Consider the following 22,422-nt stretch of genomic DNA (forward strand, 5'->3'; position numbering starts at 1 on the left):
CATTTTGGGAGGTCGAGGTGGGCGGATCACTTGAGGTCAGGAATTCAAGACTAGCCTGGCTGACGTGGGGAAACCCCATCTCTACTAAAAATACAAAAATTAGCCGGGCTTGGTGGTGCATGCCTGTAATCCCAGCTACTCGGGAGGCTGAGGCAGAAGAATCGTTCGAACCTGGGAGGCAGAGGTTGCAGTGAGCTGAGATGGTGCCATTGCACTCTAGCCTGGGTGACAAGAGCGAGACTCTGTCTCAAAAAAAAAGAAGAGAGAAGTTTATAGGTGAAGTGGCTTGTCCAAGGTCACTGAGGCTGTGGGACAGGAAGTCACAGGAGAAGCTCATTCTGGCTGATTTCCCAGCTGGTGTTCTGCACCTCTCTCAGTATCTTAGGAACCAAGTTACCACGGCACACCTATTAGAGTGGCCAAATTCTAAAACATGGACAATACCACATACTGGCCTACTGGTAAGGATGTGGAGCAACAGGAACTCTCATTCATTGCTGGTGGGATTGCCAAATGGTACAGCCACTTTGGGAGACAGTGCGGCAATTTCTTCTAAAAGTAAATGTAGCTTTGCCATGTAATCCAGCAATTGCATTCCTTGGTATTTACCCAAGGAAGTTTGAAATGTATGTTCACATAAAGTCTGCATATGAATCTTTACAGTAGCTTTATTCATAATCGCCCAAACTTGGAAGCAACCAAGATGCCCTTCAGTACGTGAGTGGATTAACTATGTGTCGAGACAATGGAATATTATCCCATGCTAAGAAGATACAAGCTCTCAAGTCATGAAAAGACGTGGAGGAGAATTCAACGTATATCACTACATGAAATAAGCCCGCCCAAATGGCGTATCCACTGTCTGATTCCAACTATGTGACATTCTGGAAGATGCAAAACTATAGAAAGAGTGTGAAGTTCATTGGTTGCCAGAATAAAAGGCTTGGACAAGAGGAAATCATCCCAGTGGAAATGGAGAAATGCAGGAACAAATGAAGAGCAACAGAAGAAGCTAAATATTTGGGTAAAGATAGGGATTTTGAATGATGATCTCATCATTAATGAATTAAGGAAACATTGATGCGTGCTCATTCTGTATTTGATGACATTGCAAACAGTGTTTTGAAAACTATACTTTGCACTAAAATTAAAATTGAGCACCTGTAATCCCAGCACTTTGGGAGGCCAAGGCAGGTGAATCACCTGAGGTCAGGAGTTCGAGATCAGCCTGGTCAACATGGCGAAACCCCGTCTCTGCTAGAAATACAAAAATTGGCTGGGTGTGGTGGTGGGTGCCTGTTATCCCAGCTACTCAGGAGGCTGAAGCAGGAGAATCACTTGAACTGTGGAGGCAGAGGTTGCAGTGAGCCGAGATGGTGCCACTGCCCTCTAGCCTGGGCGGCAGAGCGAGAGTCTGTCTCAACAACAGCAACAACAACAACAAAATGACAGCATGGCTCAAGTGTGTTGGCTCACACCTGTAATCCTGGCACTTTGGGAGGACAAGGTGGGCGAGCTTGAGCTCAGGAGTTTGAGACCAGCCTGGGCAACAAGACAAAACCCCATCTCTATCAAACAAAACAAAACAAAAGAAAACAACAATTTGCGGAGTGTGGTGGTGTGTGCTTGTGGCCCCAGCTACTCAGGAGGCTGAGGTGGGAGGATCTCTGGACCCCAGGAAGTGGAGGCTGCTGTGAGCTGAGATTGTGCTAATGCACTCCAGCCTGGGTGACGGAGCGAGACCCTGTCTCAAATAAATGAATGAATGAATACATAAATAAATCTTAAAGATGACAGCCTACATATATATACACACACAGGCCAAACTGATACATCGATGAGATAACACTGTATATACAAAAGTGCAAGGGAAATTTGTTTTTTTTGAGACGGAGTCTCACTCTGTCGCCCAGACTGGAGTGCAATGGCGCGATCTCGGCTCACTGCAACTTCCGCCTCCCGGGTTCATGCCATTCTCCTGCCTCAGCCTCCCGAGTAGTTGTGACTACAGGCGCCCGCCACCACACCCAGCTAATTTTCTGTATTTTTAGTAGAGATGGGGTTTCACTGTGTTAGCCAGGGTGGTCTTGATCTCCTGACCTCGTGATCCGCCCACTTCGGCCTCCCAAAGTGCTGGGATTACAGGCGTGAGCCACCGTGCCCGGCCGTGCAAGGGAAATTTGAATATAAGACTCCAGATGCTGGTTACGGTAGCTGAGGTAGGAGGGGGAAACAGGCTGGAGTATACACTACAGAGATAGTCATGCTTCATCAAGCCTCTGATTTCCCTGGAGCATGTTGACTTCATGTTGATTTTTTTTTTTTACATGTTCTGTTAAAAAAATTTCTTTAAATTGGCCTTTGGAAATTTACCAGCAGTGTGCTGGTAAAGGCTTGACAATCAGCTCTCTGAAAAAAAAAGCAAAAAGAAAAACAAAAACCAACCCTGACGTGTAGCACTTGCCAATTTCTCTGGTGTAAATACTCACAGCATGGCTTTGACATGAGTTTTACATTTGGTGAAAGCAAATTGTGCCTACTTTGAATAGAAGGATTGGGACAGAGATATGGTTCTTGTCAGGCACTAATTACGGAGTAAGGCTTGTCTAATATTGCCTTGGCTCTCATGCAAAAAAAAAAAAGTAAAATTTGGGAATTTATGTTGCTTCCTCAGCCCATCCTGGGTAAAATCGGAGACGTATACAAGGCAGGGAGAAGCTGTTTATTTCCATGCCTGCGGTTGGATCTTGTTAAGGATTTGAGCTGTGATGCTGGCACCTGGCAGACCACATCCTGTGCGGTTTTCAGTTTTGCTCCGTTCCTGACCCTGGTATAGCAGAAGCTTTTTCACACCTATGACACCTGCTATGTCTTGGTGAACCCTGGAAGGGAAGGGAGGACAAGGTTAAAATACTGTTCCGAGGACCTGGTCTCTCCACAGCGCAGGCTGGAGGTGGCAGCCCGTGGAAAGCCAAGTTCATCCACCATGGGAGCCCAGGCCAGGCTGCCAAGGCTAATATTCAGGACAAAGCCAGGCACAGGTCGGGAATCCTATGAAGATGATCATCGTCTTGATGTCTTCCTTCCAGGGTTGCATCCGGGCCAGAAGATGGAAAGAGAAATGGGTGAGTCCCTGCTACCACCCCACCCTCAGGTTGTTTTTTTGGCTGAACAAGAAGGGTCCTCCCAGGCAGGAAGGGTGGGGCACAGAAACGTGAGCCAATGTGGATGACTTGGGGAGGGCTTTGCAGTTGAATCTCCTGAAAACAGCAAGAAGTACAGACTTCCGGGCATTCTAGACTCAGATTCTGTAGACGCTTCCCTTTGGCCGAGCCAAGCCAGGGTTGCTCAGGACCTGGGGTCCTTGAGATTGGATTAGATTGGACGGAACGACACAGGATTGCAACGTGCAGAACTGTGAGGACCGGGGTTTAGGTTGAGTTCCCCAGTCTGTCCACGAGGTCCAAGCTTGAGATCATTACGGCGACCACATCTCAGGAGGAAGATAGGTCAGCAACGCAGTGACGTGCTGGAATAGTTTTGAAATATTTGAACTATTCTAATGCAAACTCTTCTTTTAATGACATTTCACATTGCATCTTATGTCATTTTATTTCTGTAGATGTTGTCTTTCCACTTGACATTTAATTGGTGTTTAATTTAAGTTGCAAATATTGTGTACGTATCTGAGTCTAGTGTGAGAATCATTACTCTATGCCTGTGCATCCCACACCAAGTAACTTTTTTCTTTCTTTCTTTCTTTTTTTTAAGATGGAGTCTCACATTGTTGTCCAGGCTGGAGTGCAGTGGCATGATCTTGGCTCACTGCAAGCTCCGCCTCCTGGGTTCAAGCCATTCTCCTGCCTCAGCCTCCTGAGTAGCTGAGATTATAGGTGCCCGCCACCAAGCCCGGGTAATTTTTGTATTTTTAGTAGATAGGGGGTTTCACCATGTTGGCCAGGCTGGTCTTGAACTCTTGACCTCGTGATCCGCCCACCTTGGCCTCCCGAAGTGCTGGGATTACAGGTGTGAGCCACTGAGCCCCGTCCAAGTAACGTTTTTGAATGAGTAAGCTGTGCTGTGCTGAATCTGTAGCATGCCTTGGACATAGACCTTCTCCAGCTGGGATGGAAGTCTTAGAGGAATGCAAAGGTGGAGGGGCCCTCTGAGAATATGGAACGACGACAGCTCTGTATCACCCCTTTTATGGAAAAACCCAGAATAACTGCCCATGTGTTCTGTGACCTTTGATGTTGATTCTGTCAGCAGGAGGAATCTTCTGAGTAGTGAGGAAAATCTTGGATATGTTGGTGGTTTCACAACTGTCAGAATTCACTGAATTGCACAGATTCAAAGAAGGCAGTTTGTCTGCCAAGGATTCCTTGATAAAGCTGATTAAAAATCGCTAATGAAGACCTAAAGTGAAAAGAGGCAGTGGGGAGAATCTAATACATAGAAACCATTCTGCACGTGAAAGAAGAGTCAGAAGCAGGAAGGTCATTCTCAGGAGCCACTGTGTTTTGGCCTCATGTTCAATGCTAAGTTTCAAAACAAATGTAGTATTCCTTGCAACCACGAGAAGTTGGTGAGTGATTTGAAATCATTCTTAGGATGAGGTGGAAGCTTTTGGAATCTGTACCCCTGCACTTTATCCTTGTCCTCATGATTTACAAAACCATGAAAATAAAGCTCAGTTAATTCATCATCATCAAGGTGAGCTCCAGGTTCAGTATTCAGCTTGAGGCTGGGGACTCCGTCTTTCTTTAACTTTTGACTGCATAGCCTTCACTTAGTTTTTATATCTCTTAGGCATTAAAAAAATTAAAAATATATATATATTTTTTGAGATGGAGTCTGGCTCTGTCTCTCAGGCTGGAGTGCAGTGGCACGATCTCGGCTCACTGCAACCTCCGCCTCCCGGGTTCCCACCATTCTCTCGCCTCAGCCTCCCGAGTAGCTGGGACTACAGGCGCCCACCACCATGCCCGGCTAATTTTTTTTGTATTTTTAGTAGTGACGGGGTTTCACCGTGTTAGCCAGGATGGTCTCGATCTCCTGACCTCGTGATCCGCCCACCTCAGCCTCCCAAAGTGCTGGGATTACAGGCATGAGCCACCGCGCCTGGCCTAAAAAAGTCTTTAATATATTATATTAAGCAGTTTTAGTTGGTTTATTGTTATTTTTTGGATGGATTGCTGTCTTATGGACTTAGTGTAACATATTCATGGAAAGTTGGATTAGATTGGAAGAACATACCTGGGACTGCATTGTGCAGAACTGTTTGAGGGCCAGGGTTTAGCTTGAGTTCCCCTGTCCGCCCATGACATCCCAGCTTGAGATCATTACAGCCACCACGTCTCGGGAGGAAGACTAGTCTGCAATGCAGTGATTATGATGGAATGTTTCAATGTTTTTGAAATGTTTGGACTATTCTGATGCAAAAAACTTCCTTTTTATTTTTGAGACAGAGTCTCACTGTGTCGCCTAGGGTGGTTTTTTTTTTTCTTTTTTGAAATCCTCTGTTATTAAGAGATAAATATGATTCCCAGGAACATTGCTCTGTTCTGTTTTATTATTATTGGTCATATCTGGTCATACGCCCTGCTCTGAATCAAACCCTGAAAATGGGATTGCTAAAATCGCCTTAATCTAAACTCCATTTCCCTCCCACTTGCTCCCTGGGCTTGGAGCACAGCCACTCAAACAGAACTGGCTTTTGGTTAGTAAGGAAGAAGTGAGCAATGGCTGCGGTGTAGACCCTCATCAATGCCTGCCACGGTTACACCTGGAGACAAGCTCCCCAGTGTCCTCAGAAGCAGCGGAGATGAGAATCCATGATAGGGTGGGCTCTGTCCCCCTCAGCTCCGTGATGCCGAAATGCACGGCTGGTCCTGGTCGTGTTCCTCATTCCACACCCGGCTGAGCGCCCATCTGACCCCAGACCTCAACGCGAGGTTCTAAGCACTGTCTCCTGACCCTTCAACCCCTTTGGGATTTTGCATGTGCTGTTGGACCACCTCACTCCCACCTGGAGCCAAATGACACGGTGGGAGGAGGGGAAGAGAACTTATGCTAGTAGAGTGTGCGTGTGTGTGTGTGTGTGTGTGTGTGTGTGTGTGTATTATACATAATATATATAATAACAAAATAGTTAATGGGGCCGGGCGTGGTGGCTCACACCTGTAATCACAGCACTTTGGGAGACTGAGACGGGCAGATCACATGAGGTCAGGAGTTCAAGACCAGCCTGGCCAACATGGTGAAACCCCGTCTCTACTAAAATACAAAAATTAGCCGGGCGTGGTGGCGTGCGCCTGTAGTCCCGGCTACTCAGCAGGCTGAGGCAAGAGAATTGCTTGAGCCTGGGAGGCGGAGGTTGCAGTGAGCCAAGATCGCACCACTGCACTCCAGCCTGGGCAACAGAGTACGACTCCATCTCCACACACACACACACACACACACACACACACACACACACACACAAATTGTTAATTGTATATGTATAATTATAATAGTTTATTTATATTAACAATTATATATAAACTTGCATATATATAGTATTTGCTGTATTATATATGAACAATTATATATGTAATGACTGTATAAAATAAACAATTTTAACTGATAATATTATATTAATTATATTATTATTAGATGTAATAATTATAATTATTTATATATAATATTTATTATTATGTATCATTGTTAGAACACTTAACGTGAGCTCTGTCCTCTTAACAAATTTCAAGTGAACAAGACGTTGTTGCTGACGATGGGTCGTATGTGGTGCAGCAGATCTCTAGGCCTGTTTGTTAATAACTCCTCATTTCCCCCTCCTCCCAGCCCCCGGAACCACCATTCCCTGCTGTGATGTTGTGACTCTGGTGACTTTGCAGATCTCCTGTAAGTGACATCATGCAGTACTTGGTCTCTGCATCTGCGTCGCTTGGCGTGATGTCCTCAGGTTTCGTCCGTGTTGTCGCCCATGGCAGAATTTTCTTCCTTGTTTAAGGCTGAATAGTATTCCCCTGTGTGTGCACCACATTTTCTACATCCATTCTTCTATCAATGGACATTTAGATGATTTTCACGTCTTAGCTATTGTGAATAGTGCTGCAGTGATCAGGGGAGTTCAGACGGCTCTTTGCATACTGAATTTGTTTCTTTTAAATATAGACCCAGAAGTGGCATTGTTGGACCATACGGTAGCTCTATGTTTAGTTTTTTGAGGAACCTCCTCACTGTTCTCTATAGTGAGTGCACAGTTTTTCAGCCTCCCAAAGTTCTGGGATCACAGGCGTGAGCCACCGCGCCTGGCCTGTTTATTTTAAATATAGACCCAGAAGTGGGATCGCTGGACCATATGGTAGCTCTATGTTTAGTTTTTTGAGGAACCTCCCCACTGTTCTCTATAGTGAGTGCACAATTTTTCAGCCTCCCAAAGTGCTGGGATCACAGGCGTGAGCCACCGTGCCCGGTGCACTGTAGGATCTTTTTTAACGCATCATATACCTTGTCGAGATTTTAGCAGAGATCACAATATTAAAAACTTAGGGAAGGATTTCTATGACTCTCATTTTAAATACGAGGACATGTCGACTTCTAGTTTTGTAACATCTTGCCCAAGAGCGGTGGTCGTTAACGTGTGGAGTTGGGATGACATCCAAGTCAGTTGGTTGCACGACCTTTATTCTGCCTTGTCCCATAGATTTAGAAAGAGGCTGACACATCGGTTAACTAGTTTAAGGTCATCTGATCATGCGGGTAAGCGACATTTTTCAGAAACCAAGGCCCTCCCTCTCATCTCACTAGTGGGAAGGGTGGAAAGAACAGAACAGAAAGCTCTCCCTCTTGTGTGAGGCAGTTGCTGTGGAAACCCCATAGGCAGGAGGCGCCCGGCCAGCACATCCTGTCTGCTTGTGTCTGCTGCAGAGTTCTGGGACCGGGGCCATGTCTCCACACCTCACTGCTCTCCTGGGCCTAGGTGAGTCCTGGAGGGAGCGGGAAGGACTGGAAAGGGGGTTGGGAGGTCTGGAAAGTTCCCTGCTCAAGCCTGACTCTAGTCCAGAAGATTCTGGGGAGGAAAGTGTCCTCCTCCCCCCAAGACTGCCCTACTGCTCTCCCTGGGGCCTAAGTCTGATCAGAGAAGACCTTGTCCTAAAAACAGGGGCCCGGGTGTGGGGATGAGGTCAGCTTTAAGAAGGGCTGGGGGGCCAGGCGCAGTGGCTCATGCCTGTAATCCTAGCACTTTGGGAGGCTGAGGCAGGTGGATCACCTGAGGTCAGGAGTTCGAGACCAGCCTGGCCAACGTGGTGAAACTCCATCTCTACTAATACAAAAGTTAGCCGGGCATGGTGGCGGACACCTGTAATCCCAGCTACTCGGGAGGCTGAGGCAGGAGAATTGCTTGAACCCGGGAGGTGGAGGTTGCAGTGAGCCAAGATCGCGCCACTGCACTCTAGCGTGGGCGACAAGAACAAAACTCCGTCTCCAACAACACCACCAAAAAGAAGAGCTGGTGGAGCAGGAGCCTTTTTGGAAGAGGAGACTTTGGGATTTATCTTGAAACCATTTTGCAGCAAGAAGGATTACACGGAGATAGTGATGTCGAGGAGGGTTGGCTTGGTCGTTATGAAATGCTGAATGCCCCCCAGCTCCATCGAGCCCCCTTTTGACAGCAGCCCCGTAAGGAGACTGGGCAGTGGGCATTTTTCTCACTGGGGCTTCTCTTCCAGTGCTCTGCCTGGCCCAGACCATCCACACGCAGGAGGGTAAGTCATGCCTTCGTCCCGTCTTCCCAGTCCCCTCTGTCACCCCAAGGGCAATGCTGGGTGGGAGTGATGTTGATTCTTAGAGGGCCTGGAGAGATCCCTTTAAATATACCCTAGATTGCAAACTATTCCAAATGTAAAATGCATAACCCTCACCCCTTTCTCTCCTTCATTCTCCACCTGTCATATTTTGCTTTTCTTATTTTCAAAAATCTTATATTTTATTTTATTTTTATTTTTGAGATGGAGTCTCACTCCATCACCCAGGCTAGAATGCAGTGGCATAATCTCGGCTCACTTCAACCTCTGCCTCCCAGTTTCAAGCGATTCTCCTGCCTCCGCCTCCTGAGTAGCTGGGATTACAGGTGCCCGCCATCAACCCCAGCTAATTTTTTTTTTTTTTTTTTGTATTTTTAGAAGAGACAGGGTTTCACCATATTGGCCAGGCTGGTCTCGAACTCCTGACCTTATGATCCACCTGCCTCAGCCTCCCACAGTGCTGGGATTACAGGCACGAGCCACTACGCCCAGCCAAAAATCTTATTTTTAATCGACAAATAATTGTATATGCTTGTGGGGTACAATGTGATGTTACAACATATGTAAACATTGTGGAAAGATTAAATAAGGCTAAATAACATATCAATCACATCACATACTTATTGTGATGAGAACATTTAAAACCTACTTTTAGCAATTTTGAAATATATAATAAGTTATTATTAACTATAGTCAGCCTGCTATGCAATAGATCTCAAAAACTTACTCCTCCTGTTTAACCGAAACTTTGTACCATTTGATCAGTGTCTCTCCCAAGCCCCCCATTTCCAGACTTTAATACCATCATTCTAATCTCTAACTCTGTGAGATGACCTTTTTCGTTTGTTTGTTTGTTTTGGGATGGAGTCTCACTCTGTCACCCAGGCTGGAGTGCCATGGCACAATCTCGGTTCACTGCAAACTCGACTTCTCAAGTTCAAGCGATTCTCCTGCCTCAGCCTCTCGAGTAGCTGGGATTACAGGTGCATGCCACCACGCCCAGCTAATTTTTGTGTTTTTAGTAGAGACGGGGTTTCACCATGTTGGCCAGGCTGGTCTTGAACTCCTGACCTCAGGTGATCCACCCACCTCGGCCACACAAAGTGCTGGGATTACAGGTATGAGCCACTGTGCCCGGCCGAGATGAACTTTTTTAGATTCCACATGTGGTATTTGTCTTTCTGTGCCCGGCTTATTTCACTTAGCATAATGTCCTCTGGTTCATCCATGCTGTTGCGAATGACAGAATGTCCTTCCTTTTTTACGGCTGAATAATATTCCATTGCATATACACAGCACATTCTCCTCATCCATTCATTTGGTGGTGGTTGTATAACCCAGGTTATTTCCAGGTCTTGGCAGCTGTGAGTAGCGCTGCGGTCACCCTGGGAGTGCAGGCGTCACCTCCACACACAGATTTCCATAATGAGAATTCAAACCCAACATGACCAAGGCTGAACCCGGCACTTTTCCCCAGATGAGCCCACACTTCACTCGGCAGCTTCTTGGCGGGGAACATGACAGTCACAAAGGGCAGACTCTGAACACTCATCCTCTCCTCCATCCTCCTGGATGCACCATGTCACCCAGTCCTGGTGATTTCACTCTAAATTTTTCTCATCTTTCCCTCTCTCTTCATCGACTTTTCCTGCATCAACCCCAGGTGACAGCCCCTCTCCGCTCCGTGGCTCCCCGAGGCCGGCCTCAGCCTGTCCATGCCACTGCTGCCTGCTCCCTTCCTGACCCCAGGGACTGGCGATTTGCAAAAGCACAACCATGACCATTGTACTTTCCACAGATTTTAAACTGTATTCAAAAATTGTCATTTAATATCTCATCGTAAGATGAATTTTTTTTCTTAGAGCCCTTCCCCTGTTTATCTTCAGATAGAATCAGACCCAGGCACCTCTCTTTATTCTGGACATGCCCATTTTCCCAGCCACATCCTGTCCCTGTGACCTGGGGCTCACTCGTCTCTACATTCCTCCAGGTTCTTTCGCTTTCTCAAACACTCCATATGCCGCTCAACATGGTGGTTCTTCTCACATGCTGATTTTTTTTTGAGATGGTGTTTCATTCTTGTTGCCCAGGCTGGAGTGCAATGGCTCCGTCTTGGCTTACTGCAACCTCTGCCTCCCTGGTTGAAGCAATTCTCCCTGCCTCAACCTCCCAGGCAGCTAGGATTACAGGTGCCTGCCACCATGCCTGGCTGATGTTTTTGTATTTTTAGTAGAGACGGGGATTCACCATGTTGATCAGGCTGGTCTCGAACTCCTGACCTCAGGTGAGCCGCCCACCTCGGCCTCCCAAAGTACTGGGATTACAGGTGTGAGACACCGCGCCTGGTCTGATTTTTAAAAGTTAATTAATTCAGTTTAAAATTGACCGATGAAAATTGCATGTATTTGTCATGTCCAGTATGACGTTGTGGACTCTGCACACAGCGAGGAATGGCTACATCGAGCTAGGCAACGCAGGCATTCCTCCTGTGCGAATCATTTTTTTGTGGTGAGAGCGCTTAGAATCACCTGGATTAGCAATGTCCAATAATGTAATACATTGTTATTAACTGTAGTCACCGTGTTGTACATGATGATTCTTGAATTGATTTCTCCTCTCTAACTAAAACCTTGTTTCCTTTGAGGAACATTCACTGGCTGATTTTCCCACTTTGAGTGCCCTGGTGTCCCCTGTCTGCTCAGCTCAGGGAGTTTCTACTCCTCCCTCAGCTCTCAGCTCAGAGAGAGCTTCCCCTGACTTTGCAGAGGAGGTCAGCTCCACCGCCCACCTGTCCCCTAGATCCCTGCACACTTACCCACAGGAAACTTACTGCAGTTCGCAGCTGCAGATTTGGACAATTCTTCGATCAATATCTGTCCTCCCTTCTAGACGTCCACCTCCAAAGGGCAGGCATCCTGTGTGTGTTTCTCACATTTGGGGAATTAGCAGCCCATGAAAAACGTCTTTAAACAGATTGATAAGTAACTGAGATATGGTTAAAAGAAAGAAAAATGAACAAATGGGTGGGTTTGGGGAGATGCTGGTCAAAGGATACAAAATTTTGTCTAGACAGGGAGAGTAAGTTCAGGATTGTGCAACATAATGACTAGAGTTAATCACAATGTATCCTATGCTTGAAAATCGCTAAGAGGGCAGATTTTAAATGTTCTCACCACAACAATTAACTACGCAAAGTAAGGTTATATTAATTAGCTTGACTCAGCGATTCCACAGTGTATACCTGTATCAAAACATCACGTTGTACACCTTAAATACATGCAGTTTTAATTTGTCAATAATAAAGAATGAATGAAGACGGGATGAGTGAATTGAAGCCCTGCCAGCTCTCTGCCCCACTCAGGGATTGGATTTTGCTAATTTTGACACAACCTTCCTGTTTCAGGGCTTCAAACCCGCCCTTTCTCCTCCACCCCAAGCCCAGTTGAGATAAATGGGGTTTTTCAAGAGCCTTAATAACAACGAAATGCAAATTAAGCTGAGGAGAAAGTAGAAACTATGAGGAAAACCCAGAGGTGGTGTCTCCACAGAGATCTGCATTAGCAATGGGGACCTGTCACGGGCTGGGCATCTGCTGTGAGCAGATCAGGGCTGGGGGCTTCACCCTCACCCCATTGGAGCCTCACAGGAGCCTGGCAACCCCCATCCCACACTCAGTCCCACCCGGGGACCGGCCAGTGCCCTTCAGGCCCCAGCACGAGCCATCTCCAGAGCCCTCGCTTCCCTGTCCCTTGTCCTTCACGAATGACCCTGTCATCCCCATCGTGTGCCTCCCTCCCACCCTCTGTCCCTCTAGAAAGTGGCCCTGGGCTCTGCAGCAGGCATGAAGGGCCCCAGCCTGCTCCGACACTTCCCACGTGACCCTGAGCAAGGCCCAAGTTGTGAGCAAGTCTCAGGGTCCTCACTGTCAACTGGGAAAAAACTCTGCAGTGATGAGAATCACATGCACGTAGAAGGTGCAGGAGGCGTGGGAATGTTCTAAGGTTGGGCTGTGGTCGTGGCTGCATAACTCTATAAAATTGCTAAAAACCCTGAATTGTGATGCTAAAATGACATGTGTGGCATGGTGACTTCCTACAGTGGACGCTGAGATCCTTCTCTGCTTCCCTCTTAGGGGCCCTGCCCAGACCCTCCATCTCGGCTGAGCCAGGCACTGTGATCCCCCCGGGGAACCATGTGACTTTCATGTGCCGGGGCCCGGTTGGGGTTCAAACATTCCGCCTGGAGAGGGAGGATAGAGCCAAGTACAAAGATAGTTACAATGTGTTTCGACTTGGTCCATCTGAGTCAGAGGCCAGATTCCACATTGACTCAGTAAGTGAAGGAAATGCCGGGCTTTATCGCTGCCTCTATTATAAGCCCCCTGGATGGTCTGAGCACAGTGACTTCCTGGAGCTGCTGGTGAAAGGTGAGGACGTCACCTGGGCCCTGCCCCAGTCTCAGCTCGACCCTCGAGCTTGTCCCGAGGTCCTGGACCCTGTCCCGGCTGCTGTCCTCTCTCTGTGGCCACCCTTGCCCTCCTCCTGACCCCCAAGCCCTCCCCTCCCCCTCTTCCTCTGCACACACCTCCCCTCTGCCCTCACACCTGCTTAGGTCCCTGGAGCCCTGGTCTCCTCTGGACGTCACAGATGGCCTGGACACTCAGTCCCAGCTTGGGTTGGCTCAGAGCTGGCTCTGCTTGGCTGGGTGGGGAGTGGGTTCCCAGAGATTAGGGGGCAACCCCCCTACAAGGGGATGGGTGTCTTTTCACACAGGATTGATGGTCCCATTTGTTATTCCTTTCCACTGAGCCAGAACCTGCCCCAGGCAATGTGCTTCTCCTGGAGTGGTTCATCTCCCACTGGGCAGAACACAGGGTCCAGGGATGGCCCCTGACCAGGGTGGGACAGTGCTTTGGGAAAACCTTTGGTATGTGACCACATGCACCCCTGTGTGTGCTCAGCCCGAGATGTCCTGGAGTCAAAGTCCATTGGATAGGATCCAACCCATCTTCATGTCCCCCCAGGACCTCAGCAGTCCCCTGAGGTCAAGAAGAGCTTGTGGTGGGAGGAGCAGAGGGAGTGACCAGCCCCAGGGAGAATGGGGCAAGCAGCGGGGCTCTCCCCAGCTTCCTGTCCCCTGCCCCGTTTTCTTAGGAGTCTCGAGACATTGTCTGGGATTGCGTGATGGCCATGCGGCCTTTGGATGGGGGCTCAGGGTGGAGGAGGGCAGGTTGGTTGGGACGAGTTCTAAATCCTTCTCCTGCCCCTGTTTACAGAAACCTCTGGAGGCCCGGACTCCCCCGACACAGAGCCCGGCTCCTCAGCTGGTCAGTAGCAGGGTCCTCAGCTGGAGGGGATTACAGGGGGATCTGTGCTGGGGATGCTGTTCCGGGTCCAGCCCTCTTCCCTGGGCTTGGAGTCAAGGTCTAGGGAGGCCACGGGAAGGGGCCGACACCCACCAAGCTCTGGGAGGTGGCTAATGCTCACAGAGACCATAGCAGCAATGGTACCGTGATTGCAACCTTGTTCCATGCCAGGAACTGTGGAAAGCACTTAATGCAAGCACCACTTAGTGGGGGAGGTACTAGTCTGATCCTCTAACTCCTCCTCCTCTCTAATATGCAAAACATAAATTAAAGTTTCTTGCTTAACGGCACAAGGCTATGAAGGGGCAGGGGCCACCCACCCGGGCAGCCCCACCCCAGACTTCCGGGCTCGCCCGAGCTCCACGCTGCCCCCTTGTGGGCGTGGCCTCACCGTTCACCCCGCTCTGCACCTGATGGAGGGACTTAGAACTCACCTTCCAACCTGGGACACCCGGAGAGGGACGGGGCTGCTCCTGTTGGCTCTGTGGTCTCCGGAGGAGGCCTGAACGGTGGAGTAAGGTCCCTTAAGAGGAGGAGGGCGCCACAGGGAGGGGATGTAGCTGTCAACGGTGACCAGGATGAAGCCATGAGGCTTCCCTTCCATCTGGCTCTGCCCTGGACTCTGTGTGATGGGAGTGAAGCTGCCCCAAGTCCCTGGGTCTCAAGTGGTCCATCTCCCCCTGTGATCTGTGACCAGAACCTCCCAGGGGAGGACACGGGGTCATAAGCCATCCGCGGCCCCTTCCCTACCTGGGTTTCTATCACCAGAGTAGTCGTCCTTGGACCTAGACCCGGTGACTGCCTGTGAGGCTCGGGCTGTGAGCTCAGGCAGGTGGGACCAGGGGCCGAAGCCACATGGGGAGGTGGGAGGAGCGATGCCGTGCTCCATCCGGACCCCCTCAGAGGCTCCTGGGCTGCCAGGGCACAGCGGGACATGCTCCTGAGTCCCGCAGACCTGGTTCAAGTCCAGTGTCTGGTTTTTATTAGCCTTCTGTCTGCGGGAATATCTTGCCTCTGTTTCTCTCCCTCTCTTCTTCTCCTTCCCTCTCTCTTCTCTCACCTTCATGCAGTGACATATAAAGGTCACGAGGACAGACCCTCCTGCAGCCAGATTGCTGGGTTCATGGTTCAAATCCCGGTGGTTCTGCCACCTCCTGGCTCTATGCCTGACGGTGACTCACCCAAACCTCCTGTGTCCCAAATTCCTCACGTGAAACAGAGGCAATAGAAGAGCTGTCCTGGTAGAATCGTTTAGGACAGACTTGAGTTCGGGTACACACGGCGCTGACATCAGTGCTGATTAGAAAACCCCAAAGGAGGGATGCTCCTATTAATACTGAAGAAGTATTTTGTCCTCACAGGGACTGTGCCAGGCACTGAAGCCTCCGGATTTGATGCACCATGAATGAGGAGAAATGGCCTCCCGTCTTGTGAACTTCAATGGGGAGAAATAATTAGAATGAGCAATAGAAATGCACAGATGCCTATACATACATATACAAATAAAAAGATACGATTCGCAATGGAGAATTTCAGACCTATCATTTCAATTATATTAAATATGTTCACGTAATGTATTACATATATAAGGAACATAATTATATAATAAAAAATATGTTAACATATCACCACATATCACTATAATTATATTATATGAAAGATATATTTACAATATATAGTACAATAAATTTCAGGTGTTATTATAATTAATAAACAGGTACAAACATAAATATATATTATCTATTATTTATAGATTATACTAGAAAAATTTTTTATTTAATTATATGTTTATATGTAATATACATTATACATTATATATTATAGTGAATATATGCAACATATATTATAAGTATAGATCATATACAATTAACATTATATATATTAAATTATAATGTATATGTCAAGATTACATAATTTAATATATATTTGTTATATATTATACGTTTGCATAATATATGATACATAAAACTATAAATAATATAAAAATTGTAATATTGCACATATATAATACATATGTAATTTTAAATGGTGGCAAATGTTATGAAGACCAAGCCCAGGAAGTCATGGTGTAGAATAACGGGTGGTGTCCTGGACCTTGGACCGTGGACGAGGCAGGAGGGAAGGACACTCCAAGAGAGAATGTCTGTCTTTCTTGAAGGATATTGAAGATGCTGCCTCGGCAGTGGGGGAGGGGAGGGACGCTGTTACTGGAAGAGGGACCCTTGGCTCGGACCCTGGGTTTGGGGGAGCCCCTCAGGACCCCATTTAGCCACCTGGGAATTGGGTAGTGGCGTGCCCTGTGCAGAGGAGGGTGAAGGTTGGAGGAGATGACGGGCGGCCTCCAATGCGCCAGATGCCTGGGATCTCGGCTCGCTGCAACCTCCACCTCCCGGGTTCAAGCGATTCTCCCGCCTCAGCCTGCCGAGCAGCTGGGACTACAGGCACGCGCCACCACGTCGGGCTAATTTTTGTATTTTTAGTAGAGACGGGGTTCCACTATGTTGGCCAGGCTGGTCTGGAACTCCTGACCTCAGGTGATCCGCCCACCTCAGCCTCCCAGAGTGCTGGGATTACAGACGTGAGCCACCGCGCCTGGCCGATATATATAATTTTTAAAACTTCAACAAGAGCTCAGCCAGCTCTTTCTGTGGGGCAATTGCTAATTTAGTTCTATGCAAATATTGACACATTAAGTCCTTGTACACACTGTCCTCAGCATGCCTTATTATTTTCCCCCCTTTTCTTGGAGAAACTATCGACTGAGACATGGAGCAACCTCTCCAAGGTCAGCCAGGTCTCAGGGGCAGGGGCTGCCGACCATATGGGGCTGCTGAACTCCAGGACAGGCTGCAGCTCACCGCGCTGGGAGGTTTCTGCCCTGCCATACTCTCAAATTTTAATTTGTACTGGGCTTTAATTTTCTTTTCTGTTTTTTTTTTTTTTTTTGAGATGGAGTCTGGCTCTGTCACCCAGACTGGAGTACAGTGGCGCGATCTCTGCTCACTGCAAGCTCCGCCTCCCGGGTTCACGCCATTCTCCTGCCTCAGCCTCCCAAGTAGCTGGGACCACAGGCGCCTGCCACTACGTCTGGTTAATTTTGTGTATTTTTGTTTTTTTTAGTAGAGACAGGGTTTCAGCATGTTAGCCAGGATGGTCTCGATCTCCTGACCTCGTGATCCGCCCGCCTTGGCCTCCCAAAGTGCTGGGATTACAAGCGTGAGCCACCGCGCCCGGCCGAGCTTTAATTTTCTATTTGTGCTCAAGTTTAATTTCCTTCCAGGATCTGTTTCCTAGACCTGTGCTCTTTATTTTTGCCTTCTTCTCTTACATGATGACTGATTTTCTCTGTTCTTTATGTGGGACACATTCTCCCTGCTCTCTCTCTCTCTCTCTGTGTGTGGTGTGCGTGTCTTTGCATCTCTGTATCTCTGTCTTTCTTCTCTCTGGTTGTTTTTCAACTATTAGCGCAGTGTCTTCTCCCATCACGTCTTGTTTGTTTGGCTTGGACCCTGAGGTGGACAGGTGGGTAAATGAGGCCTTCAGCAAAGGGTGGCAGCTTGACCTTAGCAGAGGAGGCTGTGTGAATTTTTCTACCCCTTGCAGAGCACAGGAGGGCTGAGCAGGCCCCAGTACCTGCTCCAGTGTAAGGAAGTCCAGGATGTGCAGGCAGCCAGGCCTCAGTGAAAACCAGGACAGACGTGGTTTAGGGGAAATTAAACAAAAGCACCCAACTGTTCTTTTTTGGGGATTGGTGGAAAGAGGATGGGTCCAGGCAGAGGACAGAAAAGCAGAGGCAGCGACTCATCTTTTCTTCTGGATCCTCCAACCCGCCCAAATGCAGGGGCTGGGACTCAGCGCGATGGGTCTGGGGACACTGCTGTATGGAGAGGATGTCCCTCCTGCTCCATCGCCCCCAAGCCCACCTGGAGGAGAAGCCACGTTTAACACACCCGGTGGTGCAGTGTGGCCAGGCAGAGAGGGAAGGCTCACCCTGTGATCATGACCACACCCTAATTCCCCTGAGGAGTGTCCTGGGGGTGAACATCAGGGGGCTGCAGTGGGGCCCAACATGGAGGGGAGGGGAGGCCTCACTTGGGCCAGATGGGGCAGCAGCAGATACTCACAAATGTCCCTGAATCCCTGGGACTAAGTGGACGTTGAGTCAACAAGAAAGGTCCCCAGGCCTTGAGGGAGCAGAGAGAGGAAGGAAGGACAAATGGCTATCAGGTAAAGACATCAGTGGGTTCCCCCCCGCAATCTAGTGAGCAAACCCCACAGACCCCAGTCAGCTCAGGCCCAAAGCCCAAAGGCCAGCAGGAGGGCACAGAACCACTGTCCCAAGCATCACCTTTGACCCCTGCTTCCTCCATATTTGGCACTACCCTGGGAAGGAGCTCAGGAGAGAGGGAAAGTGGTAAGGTGAAATCATACTAAAGAAAGTGAGAAATGATTGTGAAGGGCTGAGTTTAAACTCCAGGTAGTGTGTGCATGTGTGTGTGTTCACCAGGGCAGCTTATGAGGAAGAGTGATATCAATGATAGAAGACGTATTTCTTTTTTTCTTTTCTTTCTTTCTCTCTCTCTCTTTTTTTTTTTTTTTTTTTTTGAGACGGAGTCTCGCTCTGTCGCCCAGGCTGGAGTGCAGTGGCACAATCTCGGCTCACTGCAAGCTCCGCTCCCAGGTTCACACCATTCTCTTGCCTCAGCCTCCCGAGTAGCTGGGACTACAGGCACCCACCACCACGCCCAGCTAATTTTTTTTGTGTCTTTAGTAGAGACAGGGTTTCACTGTGTTAGCCAGGATGGTCTCGATCTCCTGACCTCGTGATCCGCCCCTCCCAAAGTGCTGGGATTACAGGCGTGAGCCACTGCACCCAGCTCCATAGAAGACGTATTTCTTCTGTTGAACTGAGTGCACGCTGATCTGTTGCACACACACACGCGAAGCCACACCAACACATACACGGATGGAATCCTCACTGGCGTGCAATGCTATTTAACTCCTCAGGTATTAACTACCTAAGGAAAGAAATGTAATTCATTGGATTTTTGATGATGCTTCAGTGAAATAAACCAGAGTCTGTTCCATCGAAAATGCCAGGTAAACGTTGACTATTTTTATTTTTCTCTGTTTTATCATGCATATATAACAGGCTTCCCCCCCCCCAACAGGATCAATATTTTATGGGCCCTTTTATAAACTGCTTGTTCTGTTAAAAATTCACCGGAAGCATCCCTCCTTCTGTTGCACGTCCGCAGTGAGCCCTCAGTTTGTAGCACATCCCACACTGCACACCCTCCTGAAAAATGCTTGGTTTGTGTGATAACATGCCCTGTTCCTTTCTCTCTCCACCAGCCTTTTCCATGTGGAGAAACGTCACTTAAAATGTTTCACATTTGATAGGGAGTCAGTGGCACTATGTATGGACTGTGCTTCAGTTTCTTTGCATGTGGTTTTTTTTTTTTTTTTTTTTGAGACGGAGTCTTGCTCTGTCACCCAGGCTGGAGTGCAGTGACATGATCTTGGCTCATTGCAACCTCCACCTCCCAGGTTCAAGCGATTCTCCTGCCTCAGCCTCCTGAGTAGAGTAGCTGGGATTACAGGCATGTGTCACCACACCTGGCTAATTTTTGTATTTTTAGTAGAGATGGGGTTTCATCCTGTTGACCAGGCTGGTCTCGAACTCCTGACCTCAAGTGATCTGCCCCACCTTGGCCTCCCAAAGTGCTGGGATTACAGGTGAGAGTCACTGTGCCTGGCCAAAATGTGGAGAATTTTAATAGGTATTTTGTTGCCGACCTTTTCTTCCTGTTTCCTTGGGGATTCGGGTGGTTACTTTCACACAGAAAGAAAACAGCTTTTCCTGAGGACAGTGGTTCCCACCATGGAACTGAGACACGCTGAGCGTGTGAGAGATGCCCAGAATGGCAGTCATGGCATCCTGATCTGCAGACCACTTCTCGGCTTCTGTCCAGAGCAGAGGCCAGGTGTCTGGACTTCCCTTTCTCAGACTGTTGGACCAGCTGGGCAGGGTGTTGAAGAAAAAAAAAATCCAGTGTCACTTGTTGAGGCACAGTGAGGAGGACATTATTCAGGACTATTGCTGTAGGTACAGGGACCATGGTGATGGAATTGCACAGTGTGGGAAAGAGACTGGGCTCAACTCTGAGTAGAACAGGAAAAGTGGGAATTTGTAGCCTTGGAGCAGGGTGAGCGGGGTCAGTCAGTGGAAAATTGCTAAGAGAAGTCCTCAGGGGTTAAGAAGACTCTGGCTAAACCGACCCAGCAGGATTCTTGCTGAAGGCAGGCCAAGGCGGCCAGACATCACCTGAGGCTGATGGAGAATGAAGGTTCTTACCTGTGAACCATCTGATTAAGGGTGATCAGATATCTAGAGTTAAACTGACTCTGCAGGATTCTTTCTTAAGTAAGAATTGGAAAAGAGTTGCAATTCTTACTAAAATTGGGCAAAGCAGAGATAAACATGGAAGCCCAGAGGTCAGGGCTCGTTGGAAAAGGGCTCAGAGGAGCCTGAGTCGAGCGTGGTCAAGGAGATCGTCTATCTGAAGGGAGAACGTAGAGCCTGGGCAGGTGTTGGGGAGGAGGGTTTAGACCAAGAATCACAAAGCTCATGGGCCTTGCTTCATGGAGGGATCACAGACCCAAGAGCTTCATTCTCTTCTTCTTGAAGAAATGTGACCACTGGGGCTGGGTCTCTCCTGGGCTTGAGAGTGAGGTCTGGGGAAACCCACAGGTCTGTGCCCTTGGAGAGGCTTAGCCCACCTGTTCCCAGGAGGACACCACAGCCAACAGTGAGAACCTGTCCTCCATCTCTATCAGACCACAGCTTGCTGACCCCAAGAACCAGAAGGGAGTGCCTTCCCCTAGGACCCCAGCTCTGCTGGGAGACCTCCTGTACCCATGGCCTCTGCCAGTCACTCTCACCTGTGACCCTAAAAAGTCTCAAGCCCTTCTCTGCATGTTCCTAATTCTTGGTCCATCCTGTCCTCTTGGGGATGGCCCTTTGCATGGAATATCACTGCAGGCCTCAGGAACCCCAGGACAGAGCAGAATCCTCAGCTTCCTCCATCCTGTGAGCAGGTGACTTGGGATTTCAGATGAGGCTGGCAGTGACTGGAGATTTCGGAATCTGACAGATGCTTTTAACTACCTGGAAGGACTATGCCCTAAGAGACAGAAGATATGAGAAGCATGAGAATCCACTGAAATGTAAAGGGCTTTAGAGCTACAAGAGAAGCTCTAAAAAGACAAGGAAATGCAGAAAGCCCCCAGTTCCTCAGTGGCTTGGGAGGGAGGCGCAGACTTCCTGACTATACAGGAGATGATGGGAAGACTCATTACGGATGGGGGCTAGGAGACCACCCTTCCTTAGTTACGTGTTTTGTGCTGTGTCTTGACAAGAGAGATGAATCAGGGTCCTAGATGAGAATTCACCACCATCCAAGACCTAAATGGGTGTGTGTAGACTCTGAAGTCCAAGAAGTTCTGCCGACCGACGTCTGCACAAACCACTCTCAGCAAAACAACCACTAGAGTAATCCAGGGTTTCAGAAAGAGTTGGTCTTTTCCAATCTAGCAGAGAATATCTTCTCCCAGTGAGAGAGGGACAGACACACACACACACACACACACACACACACACACACACACACACACACACAGTATTGGCTCTGTTTTCTCTGAAGTGTGTGGCCTTTTTTTTTTTTTAAGGTGTTGTAGATTACTTGGAACTAAATAGAGGTGATGGTTGAAGAAGATTATGAATGCACCAAATTCCACTGATTTGTACACTTTTACATAGTTAATGGTTAGTTTTATGTTTGCGTACTTTATTACAATAAAAAGTAATGATATAGTATTTGTAGAGCAAGTAGCAAAGTCCCAATATGAGTAGAATCTTATCATGCTCATAATTTATACACACAGTGCATTGAAATAAGACACTATTTTCGGACAGACGCAGTGGCTCATGCCTGTAATCCCAGCACTTTGGGAGGCTGAAGCGGGAGGATCACAAGGTTAGGAGTTTGAGACAAGCCTGACTAACATGGTGAAACTCTGTCTTCACTAAAAATACAAAAATTAGCCGGGCATGGTGGCGTGAGCCTGTAATCCCATCTACTCAGGAGGCTGAGGCAGGAAAATCACTTGAACCAGGGAGGCAGAGGTTGCAGTGAGCCGAGATCATGCCATTGCACTCCAGCCTGGGTGACAGAGCGAGACTCC

At 48.3% G+C, this 22,422-nt stretch overlaps 1 protein-coding gene across 2 annotated transcripts; it reads left to right on the forward strand.

Moving 5' to 3' along the window:
• Nucleotides 1-7,667: 7,667 nt before the first annotated feature.
• Nucleotides 7,668-15,698, forward strand: LAIR2 (leukocyte associated immunoglobulin like receptor 2). Of its 2 annotated transcripts, XM_034946458.3 has the most exons (5): nucleotides 7,672-7,984; nucleotides 8,736-8,771; nucleotides 12,943-13,236; nucleotides 14,086-14,136; nucleotides 15,537-15,698. In XM_034946458.3, the coding sequence occupies exons 1-5, from the start codon at nucleotides 7,951-7,953 to the stop codon at nucleotides 15,578-15,580; spliced, it is 459 nt and encodes a 152-aa protein (XP_034802349.1). In that variant the 5' UTR covers nucleotides 7,672-7,950; the 3' UTR covers nucleotides 15,581-15,698. The 2 variants fall into 2 exon arrangements, with proteins under 2 accessions (XP_054959726.1, XP_034802349.1); XM_055103751.2 differs by lacking the exon at nucleotides 8,736-8,771 and having other exon boundaries at nucleotides 7,668-7,984; nucleotides 15,537-15,697.
• The last annotated feature ends 6,724 nt before the right edge of the window (nucleotides 15,699-22,422 follow it).

Source organism: Pan paniscus, chromosome 20 (genome assembly GCF_029289425.2).
Source record: "Pan paniscus chromosome 20, NHGRI_mPanPan1-v2.0_pri, whole genome shotgun sequence".
NCBI lineage: Eukaryota > Metazoa > Chordata > Mammalia > Primates > Hominidae > Pan > Pan paniscus.